This window comes from Trichechus manatus, unplaced genomic scaffold (assembly GCF_000243295.1).
Source record: "Trichechus manatus latirostris isolate Lorelei unplaced genomic scaffold, TriManLat1.0 scaffold00214, whole genome shotgun sequence".
Classification (NCBI taxonomy): domain Eukaryota; kingdom Metazoa; phylum Chordata; class Mammalia; order Sirenia; family Trichechidae; genus Trichechus; species Trichechus manatus.
The window spans coordinates 3,199,729-3,218,055 of NW_004444150.1; the positions used below are offsets into that span (position 1 = coordinate 3,199,729).

General features: G+C 57.4%; 2 protein-coding genes across 2 annotated transcripts; both read left to right on the forward strand.

Moving 5' to 3' along the window:
• The first annotated feature begins 817 nt into the window (after window positions 1-817).
• On the forward strand, window positions 818-7,164 carry MED22 (mediator complex subunit 22). The gene is given in 7 exon segments (XM_004388677.2): window positions 818-907; window positions 909-934; window positions 936-964; window positions 967-1,106; window positions 2,519-2,599; window positions 4,197-4,405; window positions 6,961-7,164. Coding segments are annotated over 7 exon segments (765 nt in total). The 3' UTR covers window positions 7,151-7,164.
• A 6,126-nt stretch (window positions 7,165-13,290) lies between these two features.
• SURF6 (surfeit 6) lies at window positions 13,291-17,330 on the forward strand. Its single transcript, XM_004388678.2, has 5 exons — window positions 13,291-13,461; window positions 14,824-15,018; window positions 15,384-15,472; window positions 16,537-16,740; window positions 16,851-17,330. Exons 1-5 carry the CDS (start codon window positions 13,368-13,370, stop codon window positions 17,328-17,330), a joined length of 1,062 nt encoding a protein of 353 aa, XP_004388735.1. The 5' UTR covers window positions 13,291-13,367.
• The last annotated feature ends 997 nt before the right edge of the window (window positions 17,331-18,327 follow it).

The following is an 18,327-nucleotide window of genomic DNA, read 5'->3' on the forward strand; positions in this document are numbered from 1 at the left end:
GCAGAGACCCCGACGGGGTAGGGGGATGCCCAGGGACCCTGATAAAAGCATGTGCAAAGGCCCGGCGGTCCGAGGGCTGGGATCTGTCAATGTGGCCGGAGAGGAGAGTGCTGAGACAGCTGGGGCCAGGCCTGGTCACTCTGAGCAGTGGGTGGCCACGGAAGGTTTCAGGGGAATTGTGTGTCGTCCAGTCGATTCTGACTGATAACGACCGCATGTGATAGAGTAGAACTGCCCCATAGTTTCCTAGGCTGTAATCCACGGGAGCAGATTGCCAGGCCTTTTCTCCCCTGGGGCGGCTGGTGGGTTCGAAAATCCAACCCTTCCGTTAGCAGCTGAGCGCTTAACCACTGAACTACTAGGGCTCCTCCGCAGGGGAGTAGCAGAACCAAAGTCACTCCCTAGGACCGACTTGGCTGTAGTGTGGACACTGGAGGGACGGAGGGAGGCGGTGGTGCAGGGGTGATGGGGCAGGAGCAGGCTAGAGGGAAACGGACTGGGAGGTACGTAGGATGAAATGGAAAGGACTCGGTGCTCGATTGGATAAGGGGTGGGGGGCAAGGATGGTAGCTGCTCTCTGAGATGTACTAGGAGGTCCAGGAGGAGTCAGCTGGGAGGGGAGGAGGCCATGAGCTTGGAAGCCTCTGGGATTCTGGGGGCCGGAGGGACATGCAGCGGCAGTGCCGCGTGGGCCGCCCCATCGGCAGCCCGGTGTGTGGTCTTGACCTGGTACTAGGATGAGAGGTGATCCCGAGAAGAGGCCCGGGGCCCCGCGGTGCGTGCGACTGAGTGAGATTCTCTGTGTTTGAATGACTGGATGGGTTTATTTGGCAGAGGCGGCATCACCTCCAGAAATTTGCATGCTCTGCTAAGGTGGAGGTCCAGAGTGGCTGAGGTTGGCTATACCCCGCCCACCCGCAGACGTCTGACCTCCACGCTGAGTCTGACTGGTGGCCCCTGAGCCGTGGCCCCCTGCGCCTGCCATGGCCCAGCAGAGAGCTCTGCCGCAGAGCAAAGAGACACTGCTGCAGTCCTACAACAAGCGGCTGAAGGACGACGTCAAGTCCATCATGGACAACTTCACCGAGATCATCAAGACGGCCAAGGTGGGCGGGGCTCGCTGTGGAGGCGGGGGCTTCTGGCCTCCTGCACCAGGTTAGGGCTCTGGCTGTGGGAGGCCAAGGGAAGGGGCGGGTCTCGAGGGGGCGGAGACAGGTGAGCTGAGTGATCGGCTTGCTCTGGCTCATTACTTGTGTGCGAGGTCCGCTTTCAGCAGCACCCACGGTTTACCAAGCACGTCCGCTGTGCCAGGCAGTGGGGCTACAGCAATGAACAGGACAGACAAGATCCCTGTCCGGTGAAGACACTTAGGGCCAGAGTGGCGGGGCACTGACAATAACCAACAGGTCAACAGATACATAAATAAAGCAAGTAATCACAAGTTCCCGTAAGGTAGCTGTAGGGGCCGCTGCAGTCACATTGCCGGGGTTCAAGGTCACCATGCACTGGTTGTGTGGGTCTGGACAGTTACAGATCTCAGTATCTCGGCTTCCCCATTCACTGGGGACAGAGTCTACCTGCTGCATGGAATGTGTTACGGATTGAATTGTGTCCCCTAAATGTGTGTCAGCTTGACTAGCCCGTGATTCCCAGTACTGTGTGGTTATCTACCATTTTGTGATCTGATGTGATTTTCCTTTGCGTTGTAAATCCTAAACTCTGTGATGTTAATGGTAGCCCTGGTGGTGTAGTAGGTAAGTGTTCAGCTACTAACCAAAAGGTTGGCAGTTCAAATCTACCAGCTGCTCCTTGGAAACCCTATCGGGCAGTTCTCCTCCATCCTATGGAGTCATGATGTTAATGAGGCAGGATTAGAGGCAGTCCAGTTAATGACGCAGGACTCAATCTACAGGATTAGCTTGTATCTTGAGTCAGTCTCTTTTGAGATATAAAACAGAGAATCCAGCAGAGAGGAGGGGGACCTCATGCCACCAAGAAAGAAGAGCCAGGAGCGGAGCGTGTCATTTGGACCCGAGGTCCCTGCACTGAGAAGCTCCTAGACCAGGGGAAGATTGATGACAAGGACCTTCCTCCAGAGCCAACAGAGACAGAAAGCCTTCCCCTGGAGCTGGTGCCCTGAATTTGGACTTCTAGCCTCCTAGACTGTGAGAGAATAAACTTCTCATTGTTAAAGCCATCCACTTGTGGTATTTCTGTTGTAGCAGCACTAGATGACTAAGACAGCCCTCAATAATGCCTTGTCCCTGCAGTCTCTCCCTCTGGAAGCCCAGCACCCAGCACAGCAGTCAGCATCCATAAGCATCCGTTTGTCCTCATGAAGGTGCTTGCTGTCTCTTGTAGAGCAGAACGAGACAGGAGGGAACTGACATTGCCGAAGGTCTGGTTGCTAAGGCATTCTGGTAGTGTGTACCGGTGTGGTCCGTGCGTGGATGGGCTGGCCAGCTGGAGCCCTGACGGAGGGCCAGGCTGACTCTGTGCGTTCTCGTTTGCCCCCCAGATTGAGGACGAGACCCAGGTGTCGCGGGCCACGCAGGGTGAACAGGACAACTATGAGATGCATGTGCGAGCCGCCAACATCGTGAGTCCTGGGGCCAGGAGCGGCGGGCTGCAGGCGCGTTTGGGGCACGGGCACCTTGTGCTTCCTTGGGTGGGACATGTCCTTTTGTCGCTGGCCTACTTCCTTCCCTGCCAGACGAGCCGCACAGGACATGGAGCCAGGCTTTGGTTTCACCCTTGGCAGCTTCCGAGAGTGGGGTGGGGATAACCCCTCCCGGGAGCTCCCCTTAGGGGGCACTTGGGGGAGGGCTGTTCATGGGGGTGGGGGGACAGAGAGTCTGCCACATCCACCTGCTGAGCACTGGCGATGGTTAGAGACATAGACCCCCTGTGCCGTAGACCCCCCTGTGCCGACGCTAGGAGTCACCGTGCAGGGAAGCAAATTGCAGGACAAGACAGTGTATGCCCAGCACATCAGCCAGACATTTCCAGTGTGTCCATGGATGAAAACGCGCAGGAAAGGGTCTCAAGGGAACCCTCCCACTGCTGGCTGGGCAGGAGGTTAAACGGGATGGTCGTTTCCCAGCGGGGTTTGAGCGAGCCAGCCTGTGCTTGCACAGCTTGTATGTGAAGGTCAGGGCTGGCAGGAGCCGGAGCTAGGCCAACTGCGGGCCGGTGGGGGCGGGCTCATTCCAGCCGCTCCCGGCGGGGTTCCGCCTCTCCCGGCTAGGGCTCCCCGTCTCCCGGCTAGGGCTCCGCCTCTCCCGGCGGGGTTCCGCCTCTCCCTTCAGGAATCCCCCTCTCCCTTCAGGGCTCCCCCTCTCCCTTCAGGGCTGCCCCTCTCCCGGCTAGGGCTCCGCCTCTCCCGGCGGGGTTCCGCCTCTCCCTTCAGGAATCCCCCTCTCCCTTCAGGGCTCCCCCTCTCCCGGCTAGGGCTCCGCCTCTCCCGGCGGGGTTCCGCCTCTCCCTTCAGGAATCCCCCTCTCCCTTCAGGGCTCCCCCTCTCCCTTCAGGGCTGCCCCTCTCCCGGGCCTGCCTCGGAAGCAGTTTATCCTGCCCCCCACCCCATAACTGACTTTCCAGTTTCTTCAGTTCGTTCTCACCCACGACCCTATGTTAGTTTCCCAGGGTCCCTGTGACAAATTTGCACACGCTGGGCGGCTTAGGACCACAGATGGTCATCCTCTCGCAGCTCTGGAGGCTGGAAGTCCCAACCCAGGTGCGGCAGGGCCGCGCTCCCTCCGCAGGCTCTAGGGGAGGAACCCCCTTGTCGCTCCCAGCTCCTGGGGGCTCCAGGTGCCCCTTGGCTTGGGGCTGCATCGCTTCAGCCTCTGCTGTGTCTTCACATGGCTTCCTTCCCTCTGTCTGTCTCTGCGTCTCTTTTCCTCTTGTAGTAAGGCCACCACCCCGCTCTAGTATGACCACATAACAAAGCCCCTATTTCCAAACAAGGTCACGTTCACAGGTACAGGGTTAGGACTTCAACGTATCCTCTTAGGGGATACAATTCAACCCATAACAAACCCTATGAAGTCACATGCTCTAGTCCCATTTTACAGAGAAGGAAACTGAGGCTCCGAGAAGGGGCGTTGCCTGCCCAGCTCCAGCCACAGAGAGGCAGAGCTGCTGCCCCTGTCACGGCCCTCACCCCCACGTCCGCTCCGGTTCTGACGGCACAGGTCCGAGCCGGCGAGTCCCTGATGAAGCTGGTGTCCGACCTGAAGCAGTTCCTGATCCTGAACGACTTCCCGTCGGTGAACGAGGCCATCGACCAGCGCGACCAGCAGCTGCGCACACTGCAGGAGGAGTGTGACCGGAAGCTGATCACCCTGCGCGACGAGGTCTCCATCGACCTCTACGAGCTGGAGGAGGAATACTACTCGTCCAGGTACAAATAGGGCGGACGGCGCGCAGAGCAGGCGCCTGCTTTCCCGGGCCTGGCCGCCCGTCCCAGGGCCCCTCTGCTTTTCCAAACCCGCCCTGGTCTGGCAGCAGAGCCCGCGCCCAGGTTGCCGAGCAGAGTTCCTGGTCAGTGTTTGATCGACAGACAGTTCACTTGCCGTCCACAGGGCCCTGGGCCTTCCCACACCTCACCGTGATGTGCAGCACAGAACTCCCGCAGGGCCAGAGTCTCGATGGGGACCGTGTCTGGACAAGGGGGGGTTGTGCCTGTGCTTGCCCAGCAGGGGGGGCAGTGTGGCTCCTGTCCGGAAGCAGGGACGCCTCTCTGAGGCTCCCTGCCCTGCAGGGCTGTTGGCCTGCGCTGTTCCTTTAAGCTCTGTCTTCAATATTTGAACGTTGATGCCCAGGCTGCTGTCTCCTCCTTGCCACCCAGGCCTGGCGGTCCCAGGGATGTGACTCCATAGGGATGTCACGGAACCAGACAGTGTGGAGGTGGGCCAGTCCCGGGGTGGAGGGGAGACCCAAACAGAACAGCCCTGGAAGCCAGGCCCAGGGCACCTGGACCTCCAGTTTCCGTTCAGTTCAGCCTTGTTTTTGGAGGACTGCTACCTGCCAGGCCCTGTGATGCCCCCAGGGATACAACAGTGGGCAAGACCCGTCATCTCAGTCCTGGGGCCACATAGATCCTGAGACCTGAGACCATTTGAGCTGGAAGGACCTTGAGAAATCAGTCTCATTTACATAGGGGAAATTGAGGCTGGAGATGGGGCAATCTTTGCACCCCTGCCCCAATAGCTTGGAAAATCAAGATCTGGTCCAGCAGACACAAGGCCTATGCCCATCTGTGCCCTCGCCTGGATGCCTCTCTTCCTTCCTGGTGGCGGATTTAAAATGCTCGTGTCTGCACCATGGGAGGCCACGCTGAGCAGCCGCCAACGCCCAGAGCCAGCGTGGCCAGTTTCCCCGCCTGGATCAGTGTACCCCGCCTCGTGCTCCCTTCCCAGTCTTGGCCTCCGAGGGAAGGGACAGAGTGTGCCTCCCAGCTGGAGCAGTTCCAGAATGTTCCAGAGGGTTCCAGGGCCACTTTGGTCCCTGACACTCATCGGCTCAGCAGACATCTGGCAAGCACCTCCTACACACCAGGACAACAGAGAGGAGTACTGCATGGTGCCAGGCATATTTCAGGCCCCTCTGGGGACGTGGCCCCCAGCTCTGTTTGGTTTTGCACAATCCTCTCATGTCCTCATCTTTGTCTAACCCCTTGAGCCAGCTACTGCCCCTCAAGGCCGGGCCAGAGCGAGGAAGGGACCAGCCAAGGTCGCGCAACCGAGCGGAGACAGGACCCTGAGCCATAGGCTTCTGATGCCCTCACCACCCCGGTCCATCTCAGTGGTTCACCTAGAGGGGTTTCTGGACAGCCTGGTGTCGCCTCCCAGAATGTGTGCCCTCCTGCTGGCGTCCCTGTCCACCCCCAGCCATCTCTGGGGGGCGGGGGAGGCCAAAGGGGAGCCCCCCCAGGTCGCTCCTGGGGCAGAGCAGGTTGAGTCCTCGTCTGAATCCCCGCTTATGGCCAGGGCTCAGCTGAGCTGCGCTGCCTAGGCTGTGGGCGGCCGGGCTCTGCCGGCTCCTGCCATTTCCACAGGGAGGGCCACGGTGGCCAGGCTGGCTGGCCACACACCGTCCTCCCCCACAACCGCCCGCTGCCTCACGCCTGGCTGCCACATGCTCACCTCCTTCCACTCGGTGTCTGCTCCTTCTGGCTCTGCCTCTCCCTCCACTTTCCTCCAGATGCCACTCTAAGCCCGGGAGTGATGGAACGCTGAGGGCTACAGCAGGGGGAGGAGATGCAGGGCAGGACGCAGGAGCAAGCCGGGCAGGGCAGGTGGTGCCTCCGCGTGCCAGGCCTCGGTCTTCACTGCAGACCCGGGAGGCTGATGCTGTTAGACATGGGGAAACTGAGGCTGGGGGCTCAGGGCCTGTGCAGGGTCACACGGCGGGTGTCATAGTGGAGGAGGAACTCCAGGGGCCTGTGTTCCTGACTGTCGCCCTGTTCATGCTAAGCCCCAGGCAGGGATAGACCCTGAAACAAGACGGGTCCCGCCCTCAGGGAGCACCTTACAAAGTGTAGGGGCCTCGAAGGACTGGAGTCAGCTCAGGATGCTGGTCTCACAGCCAGTGAGGAGAGGGAGGGCTTGGAGGGGGCGTGGCAGTGAGGAGAGGGAGGGCTGGGAGGGGGCGTAGCAGTGAGGAGATGGTGGGCTGGGAGGGGGCCCAGCAGGGCGAGGATGGGCATGTGGCAAGAAGGACACTGGGTCAGCCTGGCCCAGAGGAAGGGCTTCCCTCTCAAGTTGCTCCTGGAACCCAGGGCCCTCCCCAGCAGGCCCGTCTGAGGGGCCGACCCAGAGCAGAGGATGCAAGAGGCAGGGCCTGGCTGTGGGTCTCTCTCTGTTTTCTCACCTCTGCTCTGTCTTGCTTTCTCCCTGCCCTGCTCCCCACTCTGCCTGCTCCTGTCTCTCCTGGGGGTTTCTGGTGGCGGAAAAGCTCGAGTCTTTGCGAAGCTAGCGATCTGCCTCTGTGCGAAGCTTACTGGAGGCTGGACCTCGACTCAGACCCTGCCGATGGCCTCTCGGCCCCCCTGCTGGTGTCCCCGGAGCCCAGCACTGGCCCCCTACAGGCTGCGGCCCCTGTGCACCCCCACGCCGGCGGCCCCGGCCCCACGGAGCACACCTGAGCTTCCAGGGGCTCCCTGCCCAGCCCCAAGGGTCTCAGGCACGAAACCGCCTCTGAGTGCCTGCCTGGGCCTCGGTGCCCACCTGGGGACTCCTCAGGACCCCAACGCTGCTGTGGCTTCCTTGAAAGTCTCATCAGTCCGGGCCCAGGGTCAGGCTACCCAGGACTGCTGGGGAAAACTAGTTCCCCAACGTTTCCGGGGCAGCCCATTCCCGAGTGACTCTTTCACACTGCTCCCCAGCCTCCCCAGGGCTGGAGGGGTATCTTCAAGGTGGATTCATCCCATTGGCACCCCCACAGTGGGGCGGGAGGGTGTCTGATCTGACAGAGGCTTGGCTTATGCATGTTTAAAATGGGGGGGTGGATTCTCAGAGTTGACACTATCAGCCAAGTCCCACCCCACGTCTAGGCCAGGACTCCTGTGCCAAGCTGTGCCCACTGCCTCTTGCCTGAGCCACGATGCCCGTGCCACAGAGCCTGGCTGCCCCACAGCCCCTGGCAGAGCCAGGAGCCAGGTGGTGGTCCGTCCTAATTCTGCTGCCCTATACATTCTGGGTGTTTTGTAACGAGACTTGAATAAAAAGGTTGCCACCTTTTAGTGCTGATTCCTTTTTCCTCGATCTCGATCAGTCCGGGAGCACCCTTGGTCTCCCCAGCTCAGCCAGGACAGCTGCGGGCCCCTGAGTTGGACCTGCAGTAGCCAGGACGCAGGGCCTAGAGCTCATCCATAGTCCTTCCATGTCGGGCCTCCTCACCCTGACCGTGCGGGACTCGGTGGGCCGACCACCCCCACTCCCCCGGGCCATGCAGGACTCGGTAGGCTGACCCCCTCACTGCCCGCACTGGGCCGTGCAGGACTTGGTAGGCTGACCGCCTCAGTGCCCCCACTGGGCCGTGCAGGACTTGGTAGGCTGACTGCCTCAGTGCCCCCACTGGGCCGTGCAGGACTTGGTAGGCTGACCCTCTCAGTGCCCCCACCAGACCATGCACGACTTGGTAGGCTGACCCCCTCACTGCCCCCACTGGGCCATGCAGTGTTCATACATAGCTCACTCCATCGTCTGGACCTCCCCCAGCAAGCCCACGACACAGCGTGAATGAATGAGAAGCTGCTGCCATCGCTGTGCACAAGGGACACGGGCATCTTGTGTCTGGCGGCTCTGGTCCTCCCTGCCCCCTCCTGAGCTGGTGCTGCCATCACTGCATCCAAACGGGAGGGCACAGACTCAGACGCCCTTGAAGTGTGGGGCCCAAGGTCACGGAGCTGGGAAGTGAAGTGACAGAGCTCAGGGCTGCAGGTGGCATGCTGAGCCCATGCCTCTCCAAGCTGGTTCCTTGCAGAGCTACAAGGAGCACAGCCCTGGAGGGCACGCCGGTGGGGCTGGGGCTGCACCCCAGGCCCTGCCTGCCATCCACCTGCCTTGTCTCCTTCCCCCGACGTACAGAAGAGGTGAAAGCCCATGGCCGGCCTCACGGCGACAGGAAGAACACAGCTGACTCGCAGGGAAACGACACGCCGGGGCCCAGAGACCCCCCATGACCCAGCAGAAGGCACGAGATCTCTGGGAACCGGGGACCCAACCCTGGCTCTATCCTGGTTCCGGGGTCCCTTGGGAAGTCGCTTCCCCACTGATAAGCTGGAAGATGGGTTCCTTGACACTGCCTGCAGGGCTTCTGGGAGAGGGAAGATCAGCTCATCACATGCCACTGCCGGGGGGCACAGAAAACCTTGAGCTTCACTCAGTCTTACAGGCCATGTTAGTGTTCCTACTTGTTATCCTGGGACTATTTTTTTGTATTTTTAAAGAAAGGAAACAAGTAATTATTATTTTTTGGAATCATGGTATTCAGTATAAGAAAAGGGTTTACAATTATAGAATGAAAAATAAGTAGAAACATTATTAGAATTGAAAATACAAATATAAATTCTCACTTTTCAATTAAAAAAATACATAAATATATACATTATTTTTCTAACTCTGTCCCCTGAAATGGCCTAGAAGCAATGTCACCCCCATGAAGCTCCCTAGCACCCAGGTACTATTTTCTAACGTAAGTTTTTCACCAAAAAGGAATCAGGTTTCCTAGCAGGAAGGGCTGATTTCATGTCGGGCAGGGAAGCACACGATAAGCCTGGCATACCTCGTGCCACAAAGCACGGAAGCGTTCCAAGTTAGTGGAGTTGTGACGAAGCAGCACAGGAGTCAACTGAGACGCAACTCCCACCAGCCAAAGACGGGCCAGTTCTAGCCTCAAAAGGAAACTAATGGCTATAGTTCATTGAAATACTGTACTCTGATCTCTGAAAAGCCATGAATCCAAAATGATACACAAAAAGAAATCATAAGGCATTCTAGAAAAGATGAACAAATTACTGTCGAAGAAAAAAGCATCCTTTGATGGTTACAGGGGTGGAGAAGGGGGGGAGGGGGATTCAGTAACTAGATAGTAGACAAGGATCAACTTGGGTGAAGGGAAGGACAACACACAATACAGGGGAAGTCAGTACAACTGGACCAAAGCAAAAGCTAAGAAGTTTCCTGGACACATCCAATTTGAGGGATAGAGTAGCTGGGGCTGGGGCCTGGGGACCATAGTTTCCGGGGACATGTAGGTCTATTGGCATAACAAAGTTCATTAAGAAGATGTTCTGCATCCCACTTTGCTGAGTGGCACCTGGGGCCTTAAAAGCTTGCAAGCAGCCATCTAAGATGCATCAATTGGTCCCATCCGACTTGGAGCAAAGGAGAATGAACACCAAAGACACTAGGAAAATATTAGCCCGAGACTAAAGGACCACATGAACCAGAGACTCCATCAGCCTGAGACCAGAAGAACTAGATGGTGCCCGGCTACCACCAGTGACCGCCCTGACAGGGAACACAACAGAGAGGCCCAGACAGAACAGGAGAAAGGTGTGGAACAGAACTCTAATTCACGTAAAAGGACCAGACTTAATGCTCTGACAGAGACTGGAGGTACTCCAAAACTATGCCCCCCGGATGCACTGTTAACCCAGAGCTGAAACCATTCCAGAAGCCCACTCTTCAGACAAAGATCAGACAGGACTATAAAACAAAAAATACTACTTGTTAGGTCAGTGCTTCTTAGTTCAATCAGCTACGGAGACCAAATGGGTGGCTCCTGACGGAGGACAGGGTGAGAAGGCAGGAAGGGACAGGAACAGGCAGAATGGACACAGGGAACTCAGGGTGGAAAGAGGGAGTGTGCTGTCACATTGTGGAGGATTGCAACTAATGTCACAAAACAATACGTGTATAAATTTTTGTATGAGAAATTAACTAGAACTGTAAACTTTCACCTAAAGCACACACACAAAAAAATATGTATTTTACTGTTGAATTTTCTGATGGCAAATTAAAGTTACGGGCACAAACAGAATTTAATCGTAGCCCTGGTGGTGCAGCAGTTATGCACTCAGCTGCTAACTGAAAGGTTGGTGATTCAAACCCACCAGCTGCTCAGTGGGAGAAAGATGTGGCAATCTGCTTCTGTAAAGATTACAGCCTTGGAAACCCTATGGGGCAATTCTACTCTGACCTCTAGGATTGCTGTGAGTCAGAATCCATTCAATAGCAACAGGTAGTAGTATCTTCAGAGTTGTATCTTTAATTGCCAGGTTTGTAAACAGGACCAGATTTTATTTAGCTTCTTACCGGTAACTAAAAGTAGGTAGGCTCATGAACAAGATCTGCACTCCGGACTCACCAACTCAGAAGAGGACATTTGGGTTTTCTCTCCCTGCCCTGTGGCCACCTCTCGTGGCATCTACCACTGCCCGTGAAGACCTCAGCGAAGACCTACCTGGAGCTGGAGATGCAGGACAAATAAGCTGACTTGCACGTGAACTGAGAACCCACTGCCAGAGGACCCAGCATCCCTGTCGTCCTTTGCCCCATCCCTATCCCTTCAGTGTCTCTTGCTTTGATGGTTTAAATGACAGTTCCTGGAAGGACTTGTCTGTGGCTCAATGATTGTTCTGTGTTGTTGTTGTTAGGTGCTGTCAAGTCCATTCGGACTCATAGTGACCCCACATGCAACAGAACGAAACACCGCTGGGTCCTGCACCATCCTCACAATCATTGTTATGCTTGAGCGCACTGTTGCACCCACTGTGTCAATCCATCTCATTGAGGGCTTCCTCTTTTTCGCTGATGCTCTGCTTTACCAAGTATAATGTCCTTCTCCAGGGACTGATCCCTCCTGATAATGTGTCCAAAGTACGTGAGTTGTAGTTCGCCATCCTTGCTTCTAAGGACATTTTGGTTGTATTTCTGCCAAGACAGGTTTGTTCGTTCTTTTGACGGTCCATGGTATATTCAATACTCTTCGCCAACACCACAATTCAAAGGCATCAATTCTTCTTCGGTCTTCCTTATTCATCGCCCAGCTTTTGCATGTATATGAGGCAACTGAAAACACCACGGCGTGGGTCAGGTGCACCTTAGTCTTCAATGTGACATCTTCGCTTTTCAACACTTTAAAGAGATGTCTTGCAGCAGATTTGCCCACTGCAACTCGTCTTTTGATTTCTTGACTGCTGTTTCCATGGGTGTTGACTGTGGATCCAAGTAAAATGAAATCCTTGACAATTTCAATCTTTTCTCCGTTTATCATGATGTTGCTTATTGGTCCAGTTGTGAGGATTTTTTTTTTCCTTTATGTTGAGGTGTAATCCATACTGAAGGCTGTGTTGTGTAGATAGAGGTTAAACTGTGGATTTAAACTACCGTAGGAGGAAGATGATGATGAAACCAGCCTCCCCAGAACACATCATCTCACGGCAGAGGTTCAGGAAGCAAGTTAATTCTTAATGTATCTTATTAGCAGCCTTCTCAAGTAGTCTTTTGAAGTTCTAGTGATGACTGCCAGTTCCCCCTTCCCTCTCCTGTGGAGTATCACAGCCTCCTCCCTTCCGAGCTCCTGGCAACCAAGGGGCTCCGGGGTTGTGTAACAAAAGCCTGTAACTGATGTGTTAAGGAGCTGGAGTGTGGTGTTCCCCAGCTTCCGCTAGTGAACACGCCCCTTCTCGCCCCTCTCGGTGAGTTCTTAGGAAGAACCAAGTGTATTTTCCAGAACAAGCCACCTTCCCTCCAGGTCTTCCGTGAGGATCCAGCTCCCTCCCTCCCAACACCTCTTGTCCCTTCCCTTCTCCTTCGTGAGCACTCCCCATCCTCAAAACCCGTTGCCATTGAGTCGATTCCGACTCTCAGCGACCCTATAGGGCAGAGTAGAACCGCCCATTAGGGTTTCCACGGAGCGGCCGGTGGCGAACTGCAGCGACGTTAGCAGCCGAGCTCTTAATCCCAACACCACCAGGGCTCCTCTCCCCACCGCCCGAGACATCATATACGTATTTTCAGTCGATGCCACTAAAATACAAGATTCAAGAGGACACAGATTTGTGTGTGTGTTTTTTCACTGCTGTATCCCGTGGGCTTGGAACAGGGGCTGGCACAGCCTAGGCGCTCAATTCTTTTTGAATAACGCGGTTTCGTCCGCTTCCATTTGGGATCTGAGGACCCCAAAGAGCTTAATTACTGCCCATTTATTCATTCATTCAGCCCTATTTATTGCGCGCCTCCTGTGTCCGGGGGAGTATGCTGCGAGTGGGGATAAGGGCGTGAAAGCATGTGCAGGGCCGGGGGAGACCGGGCGCAGAGGTCGGGACTCGATGGGTGCGGTAGAATCGCCACCACCCCCGCCTCGGGGCAGAAGCTTCAGCGGCCTCGCGCCGGCCTCGAGCCAGATCCTAGAACCGCCCCTCGCCCCCTCCCCGACCCGGCCCGCGGCCGTGCAGACCAGGAAGAAGCTACCTCTCGCCCCCGCCCACGGCCCACAATGCTCTGCGCTCCGCCCCGTTCCGAAATCCAAACGGAGCCAGGCCTGGCTAATCGAGCGCCGCGGGGCTGGGGTCTCGGCGCTCGGCTGGCGGTGCTTGCGCACGTGGTGATTTCCGGTCGCAGCCCGGCGGACGTGCGGGTCGCCCCGGGGTCGGTGTGTGTGGCGAGGACTGCTCAGGGCGCCGCGCCCAGGCCTCGGCCTTTCCCCTCTGATCGTCGGGGAGGGCGAGGTGGCCCGGGACCCCACGACCCCCGCCCCGTCCTCCGTTCCGCAGCACCCCTGTCTTCCTGAACAGCACCTCGAGCGAGCACCGCCCGCCCTGCTGCCAGGGCCCGGACACCCGAGCTCCAGCCATGGCTTCTCTGCTCGCCAAAGACTCCTACCTGCAGAACCTGGCCAGGAAAATCTGCGCCCAGCCCAGCGCGGAGCCGCAGAAGCGCAAGTGGGGTGAGGCGCCGTCTCCGGCGCGTACCTTCGCGATATTGGGGCTGGGGGTTTCGCGGGGAAGTTCCACCCCTCCTCTCTCGCGGCCGAGGTCGGTGTTTACCACACATCACACTCCGGGGTAGCTTTCAGGTGGATTAAACAGGTAAAAGCGTGAAACAAATCAGCAAAACGCTAGAAGAAAATGTAAGTGGTGTTTAAAGCTACTGCCGTCCCCCTTGTTATGGGCATCAGCCCGAAACGAGGGGTTTAGCTCCGTCCGCCCATCGCGGAAGCCTTGCCGATCTTCGGAGAGGTGACCCCGGTAGTGAACGAGCTTGGCCAACTCTCCGTTTTGGGTGGGAAGACGGTTACGTGTGATGATCAATCAGTCAAAAAAAAAAAAAAAAACCTTCTCAGGCTGGTGCTATGTGCGGAGAAGCAAGCAAGCTGAGGGTTTCTGCCGGGGCAGCTTACACACCGGGGCGGGGGGGTACTGGGTTACTCAGGAAGGAGCTGACCTGGGGGGCGGGGAGGGGTCCTTAAAGAGCTGGGCCCCAGAGGAGAGGAGAGCAGGAGGGTCTGCTGGGAAACTCGTTTTGATTTGATTAAAAAAAAACCCTACTTTTCATTTTATGTGAGGAATATAGTTCTTTATAAAAATTTAGAAAGCTCAAGTCATTTTTGTCATTTTATAATTATAATTTTGGTCTGTGTCTTTCTAGCCCCTTTTGTTTTTCATACAAGTTTCAGTTATGAAAAGAGTTTGATTCTACTCTACATATCCCTTTTTTTTCCTTTAAAATGCAAGCACCTTCCCAGTCGCGAAGTGAAAGACTACAGTTGTTTCTAATGGCCGTGTAGTAGTTTGTCCTGGTAGCATAACCTGTCCTGGAACCCTGGTGGCACAGTGGTTAAGAGCTATGGCTGCTAATCAGAAGGTTGGCAGTTCGAATCCACCAACTGCTTCTTGGAAACCCTATGGGGCAGTTCTACTCTGTCCTGTAGGGTCACTACGAGTTGGAATCGACTCAACGGCAGTGGGTTTGGTATTTTTTTGGTTTTGGGGAGCACTCAGGTTTGTTCAGTTTTTCGCCGAAGCAGTGTCATGATGAACATCCTTGAAGCCAAACCCCTGCTCATACCACACTGAGTTCCCACCAGCACAACTGCCAGGCCGGGGGTGCACGGGTCTAAGGTGTTTGCTATGAGTGGCCATCCTGCGTTCTGGGAGAGCCGTCGTTCTGAGCTCTGCGGGTCCGTGTCTCTGGATCCTCCATCGTGGTGCTCTGCGTTGTTTGGGGCCAAAGCCTCCACGAGACCCTCCTGCCTTCTGAGCGAGTCACAGAGATTGGGATGGCAGCTCTTGCGCATTTTGTATTTCAGCTGGCCAAACTGAAAACTCGAAAGCTGCTGGGCCCTCCAAAAAGAAAAGGAAGAAAACACAGAAGAAATTCCAGGAGCAGAGAGAGAAGGCTGCGGAGCACAAGGCCAAGTCTGTGGAGAAGTCTCCAGCAGCTTCTGGGGCCAAGGAATCAGTGACGACTGAAGAGGGGGAGGCCTCCACCGTGGCCCCTGCAGGTGAGCGGCTTGGGGACCACAGGGCCAGGGCGTGCAACCGAGGCCTCAGAGGAACAACGTTGCTGCCCTCGAGTCTCAGAAGGGGTGTTGTGAGGGCAGACTGTGGGGCTCCGGTGCAGAAGTTGGAAGAAATTGGAGGTGGGTTCGGCTTGCACCAGAGAAAGCACTTTGTTATACTGCAGTGACCTGCCTCTGGAGGCAGTGAGCTAATTACCTGTCCCTGGAGCATGCCATAGGGATCATAGAATGGGCTGGAATTGCCCCTGCAGATCTGTGAGTGGCCACAAGGGGGTGTGTGAGTAGAGATTCAGGGAAAAGTTGGGGATCGGGTCATTTTTCAGTGCTGCTGTCTGCTCCCCTCGCAGAACGCCCGACCCCAGAACCTGACTCTTTCTTTGCCCTGGATGTCCTGCGGCAGCGGCTGCACGAGAAGATACAGGAGGCGCGGGGCCAGGTAGGTGAGGAGAGGCTCCCTGGGGTGCCAGGAGGGGCGGGCTAGCTGGAGTGCCCCTGCCCTGCCTGAGGAGAAGACACTTCCCTGCCCTCTGCGGGCCTGACCAGCATGGCAGTAAAACCGCAGGCTGGCGGAGGGGTTGTGGGTCTGTTCTGGAAGAGGTCAGTGGTAGTTCTCGTCTTCTCCTTGGGGGAACCTCGGTCCCAAAAGTCACTGGCCTTCTCCTGGCTGTTCACATGCCGCTGCTCCTCCCCTCCGGCAGCCCTCGGAGAGAAGCCAGCCTCCTTTCGGGGAAGCTGCCTTTGCTGGATGCTCTCACTGGGCCGGGCACTTCTTGTGCGTCTGTCGACCCCCGTGTCACAGTGGGCCCCTGAGATAGGTGGCCACCTGAGCTGACAGAACTGAGGCAGCCACAGCTCTGCTGCAAGTGGTGCAGCCTTGCCGTGTGGGGGACGGCCCCCCAACTTCTCGCCCTCCTGGGACCAGCCTGCTGCCCGTCTTCAGGACCTGGTGGCTGGCTTCTAGAAGGAGACCGTGGTTCTGGGCCCTGCTGTCCTACAGTGCAGTTGAGGTCACTGCGGGGCCAGAGTGCTCTTCCTGGCAGCTAGCCTGTAGACACAGTCGGGGACAGTGACAGCACGTGTCACAAGCAGTGCAGTGACCAGGACAAAAGTGCTCAGGGTGTTCAAACCCGACGCTGATTCCTGGTCTTCCCCCTTACCGGCTGGGGGGCCTGGCGAAGCCCCTTGACTTCCCTCATCTACGCGATGACGTAGGGGGCTGCCCTCACTGGGTTGCTTGGAAAGTTCCGTGAAAGCTGTATCTGTGAAGTGCCCAGAGCAGGGTAGAGCCTCTGTGCCAGCTTCCTGCTCAGGATCCTGTCTTTCTGCAAGTCGTGTGCATTTCGGAATTAGGCCCTCTTATTGGGGACGTTCAGTGGGGCTCTTGCCCCGCGCAAGGTTTGCCTTGCCTGCCTGTCTGCCCTGAGTCTACCTTTACCAGTGTACTGGACTGGGGCCCCTGGGCGTGGTGGAACTGAGAGTGAGGCCCCTTCTGGCCCCCAGGGCAGCACCAAGGAGCTGTCCCCCGCCACTCTGGAGAAGAGGCGCCGGAGGAAGCAGGAGCGAGACCGGAAAAAGAGGAAGCGAAAGGAGCTGAGAGCAAAGGAGAAGGCAGCTAAGGCCGGGAAGACCGAGGTGGCTACTGAGCCAGCCCCCGTGGCGCCCTGCCCGGAGCCGCAGGAGCAGACAGGGCTGATCTTTAATAAGGTGAGAGGGGGCTCCGGCGGTCTCGAACCCTGTGGGGTCAGGCCCCTGGCCGTGTGCCTGTGAGGGGGTGTGGTGCTGTAACCCACTGACCATGGCGGCTTCTCCCCCAGGTGGAGGTGGGCGAGGAGGAGCCGGCCAGCAAGGCGCAGCGGCAGAAGGAGAAGAGGCAGCAGGTGAAAGGCAAGCTGACGCCCCTGACGGGCAGGAACTACCGGCAGCTGCTGGAGCGGCTGCAGGCGCGGCAGGCGCGGCTGGAGGAGCTGCGGGAGCGGGACACGGGGCAGGCGCAGGCGCTGGAGGCCAAGATGCAGTGGACCAACCTGCTGTACAAGGCGGAGGGTGTGAAGATCCGCGACAGCGAGCCGCTGCTGCAGGAGGCCCTCAAGCGCAAGGAGAAGCGGCGGGCGCAGCGGAAGCGTAAGTGGGAGAAGCGCACGGCGCATGTTGTCGAGAAGATGCAGCAGCGGCAGGACAAGCGGCGGCAGAACCTGCGCAAGAAGAAGGTGGCCAAGGCTGAGCGGCGCATGGAGAAGGCCCGCAAGAAGGGCCGGATCCTGCCGCAGGACCTGGAGCGGGCCGGCCTGGTCTGAGGACCCTGACAGAAGTCCCTGGACCCAGCCTCCTTCCCCACCACGGCTGCTCTCCATGTTCTGAGGCTCCAGGACACTGTCAAGTTGCCGTGTGACCCTGGACAGGTTCCCCCCACCCCCACCCCCTAGACTGCAGGTTCCCAGTGTGAAATGGACACAAAGTGCTCGTTTTCCAAGTGGCTGTGGACGCAGGGAGACCACGTGCATGAAGGAGACTCGTGTGCCGTGTCATCCTTGAAAACAGGCCCAGATCCTTTTGGCCCCAGAAAGCCGTCTAAAAGTTGGCAGGGTCAGGAAGGGGGCTCCTGGGCAAGGATCAGGTGTCTGGGGGGAGGCAAGGCACTGGCCTTGCCCCCTTTCTCATGTACACAGGGCCTGGGAGCAGAGGGGACAGGCCTTGCTGACCGTGTTGTCAGCCCAGACATCGCCTGGGAGGGGCGGAGCCAACTCTTGCAGCCTGAGCTCAGGGATGTGATGGACGCTGTCCGGGGAGGATGGGCGACTGGCGTCAGCATGTGTGCTCAGCTGTCCTGGAGGGAAGAAGCAGGGCCTCTGAGCAGTGCACAGAAATGAGCTCCCTTCTCTGTCTCGTTTTGTTCTTTTTTTTAAATAAAACGGGCAGACAGTCCCCCACTGCATAACTGAGAAGGCACAGAGTAAACAGACTTCTGTGTTTGGCATTGCCGCGGTCTAGATGCGCTCAGAACCGTGTCTGGGAGGGCTGCACCAAGTACTTCACAGAGTTTACTTGTTTAAGTTAGAGTGACTGGGCTGAGAACGTGCTAGGTTGGGTGAAAGAGAGGCCAGACTCAGAGGCAGGGTGCCCACGGCAGCCACCGGGTCACCTTGTGAGTCCCCCTCAGGAAAGGCCCTGCTGGTGGGCCCCGAGGGGAGCAGTTAGGCCCCAGCCATTGGCACCTGCAGGAGCGCCTCAGCCTTTGAGCCAACGCCAGAGCCCTGGGGGTGCTGGGCCTGAGCACCCTGCTGTGCTGGACTC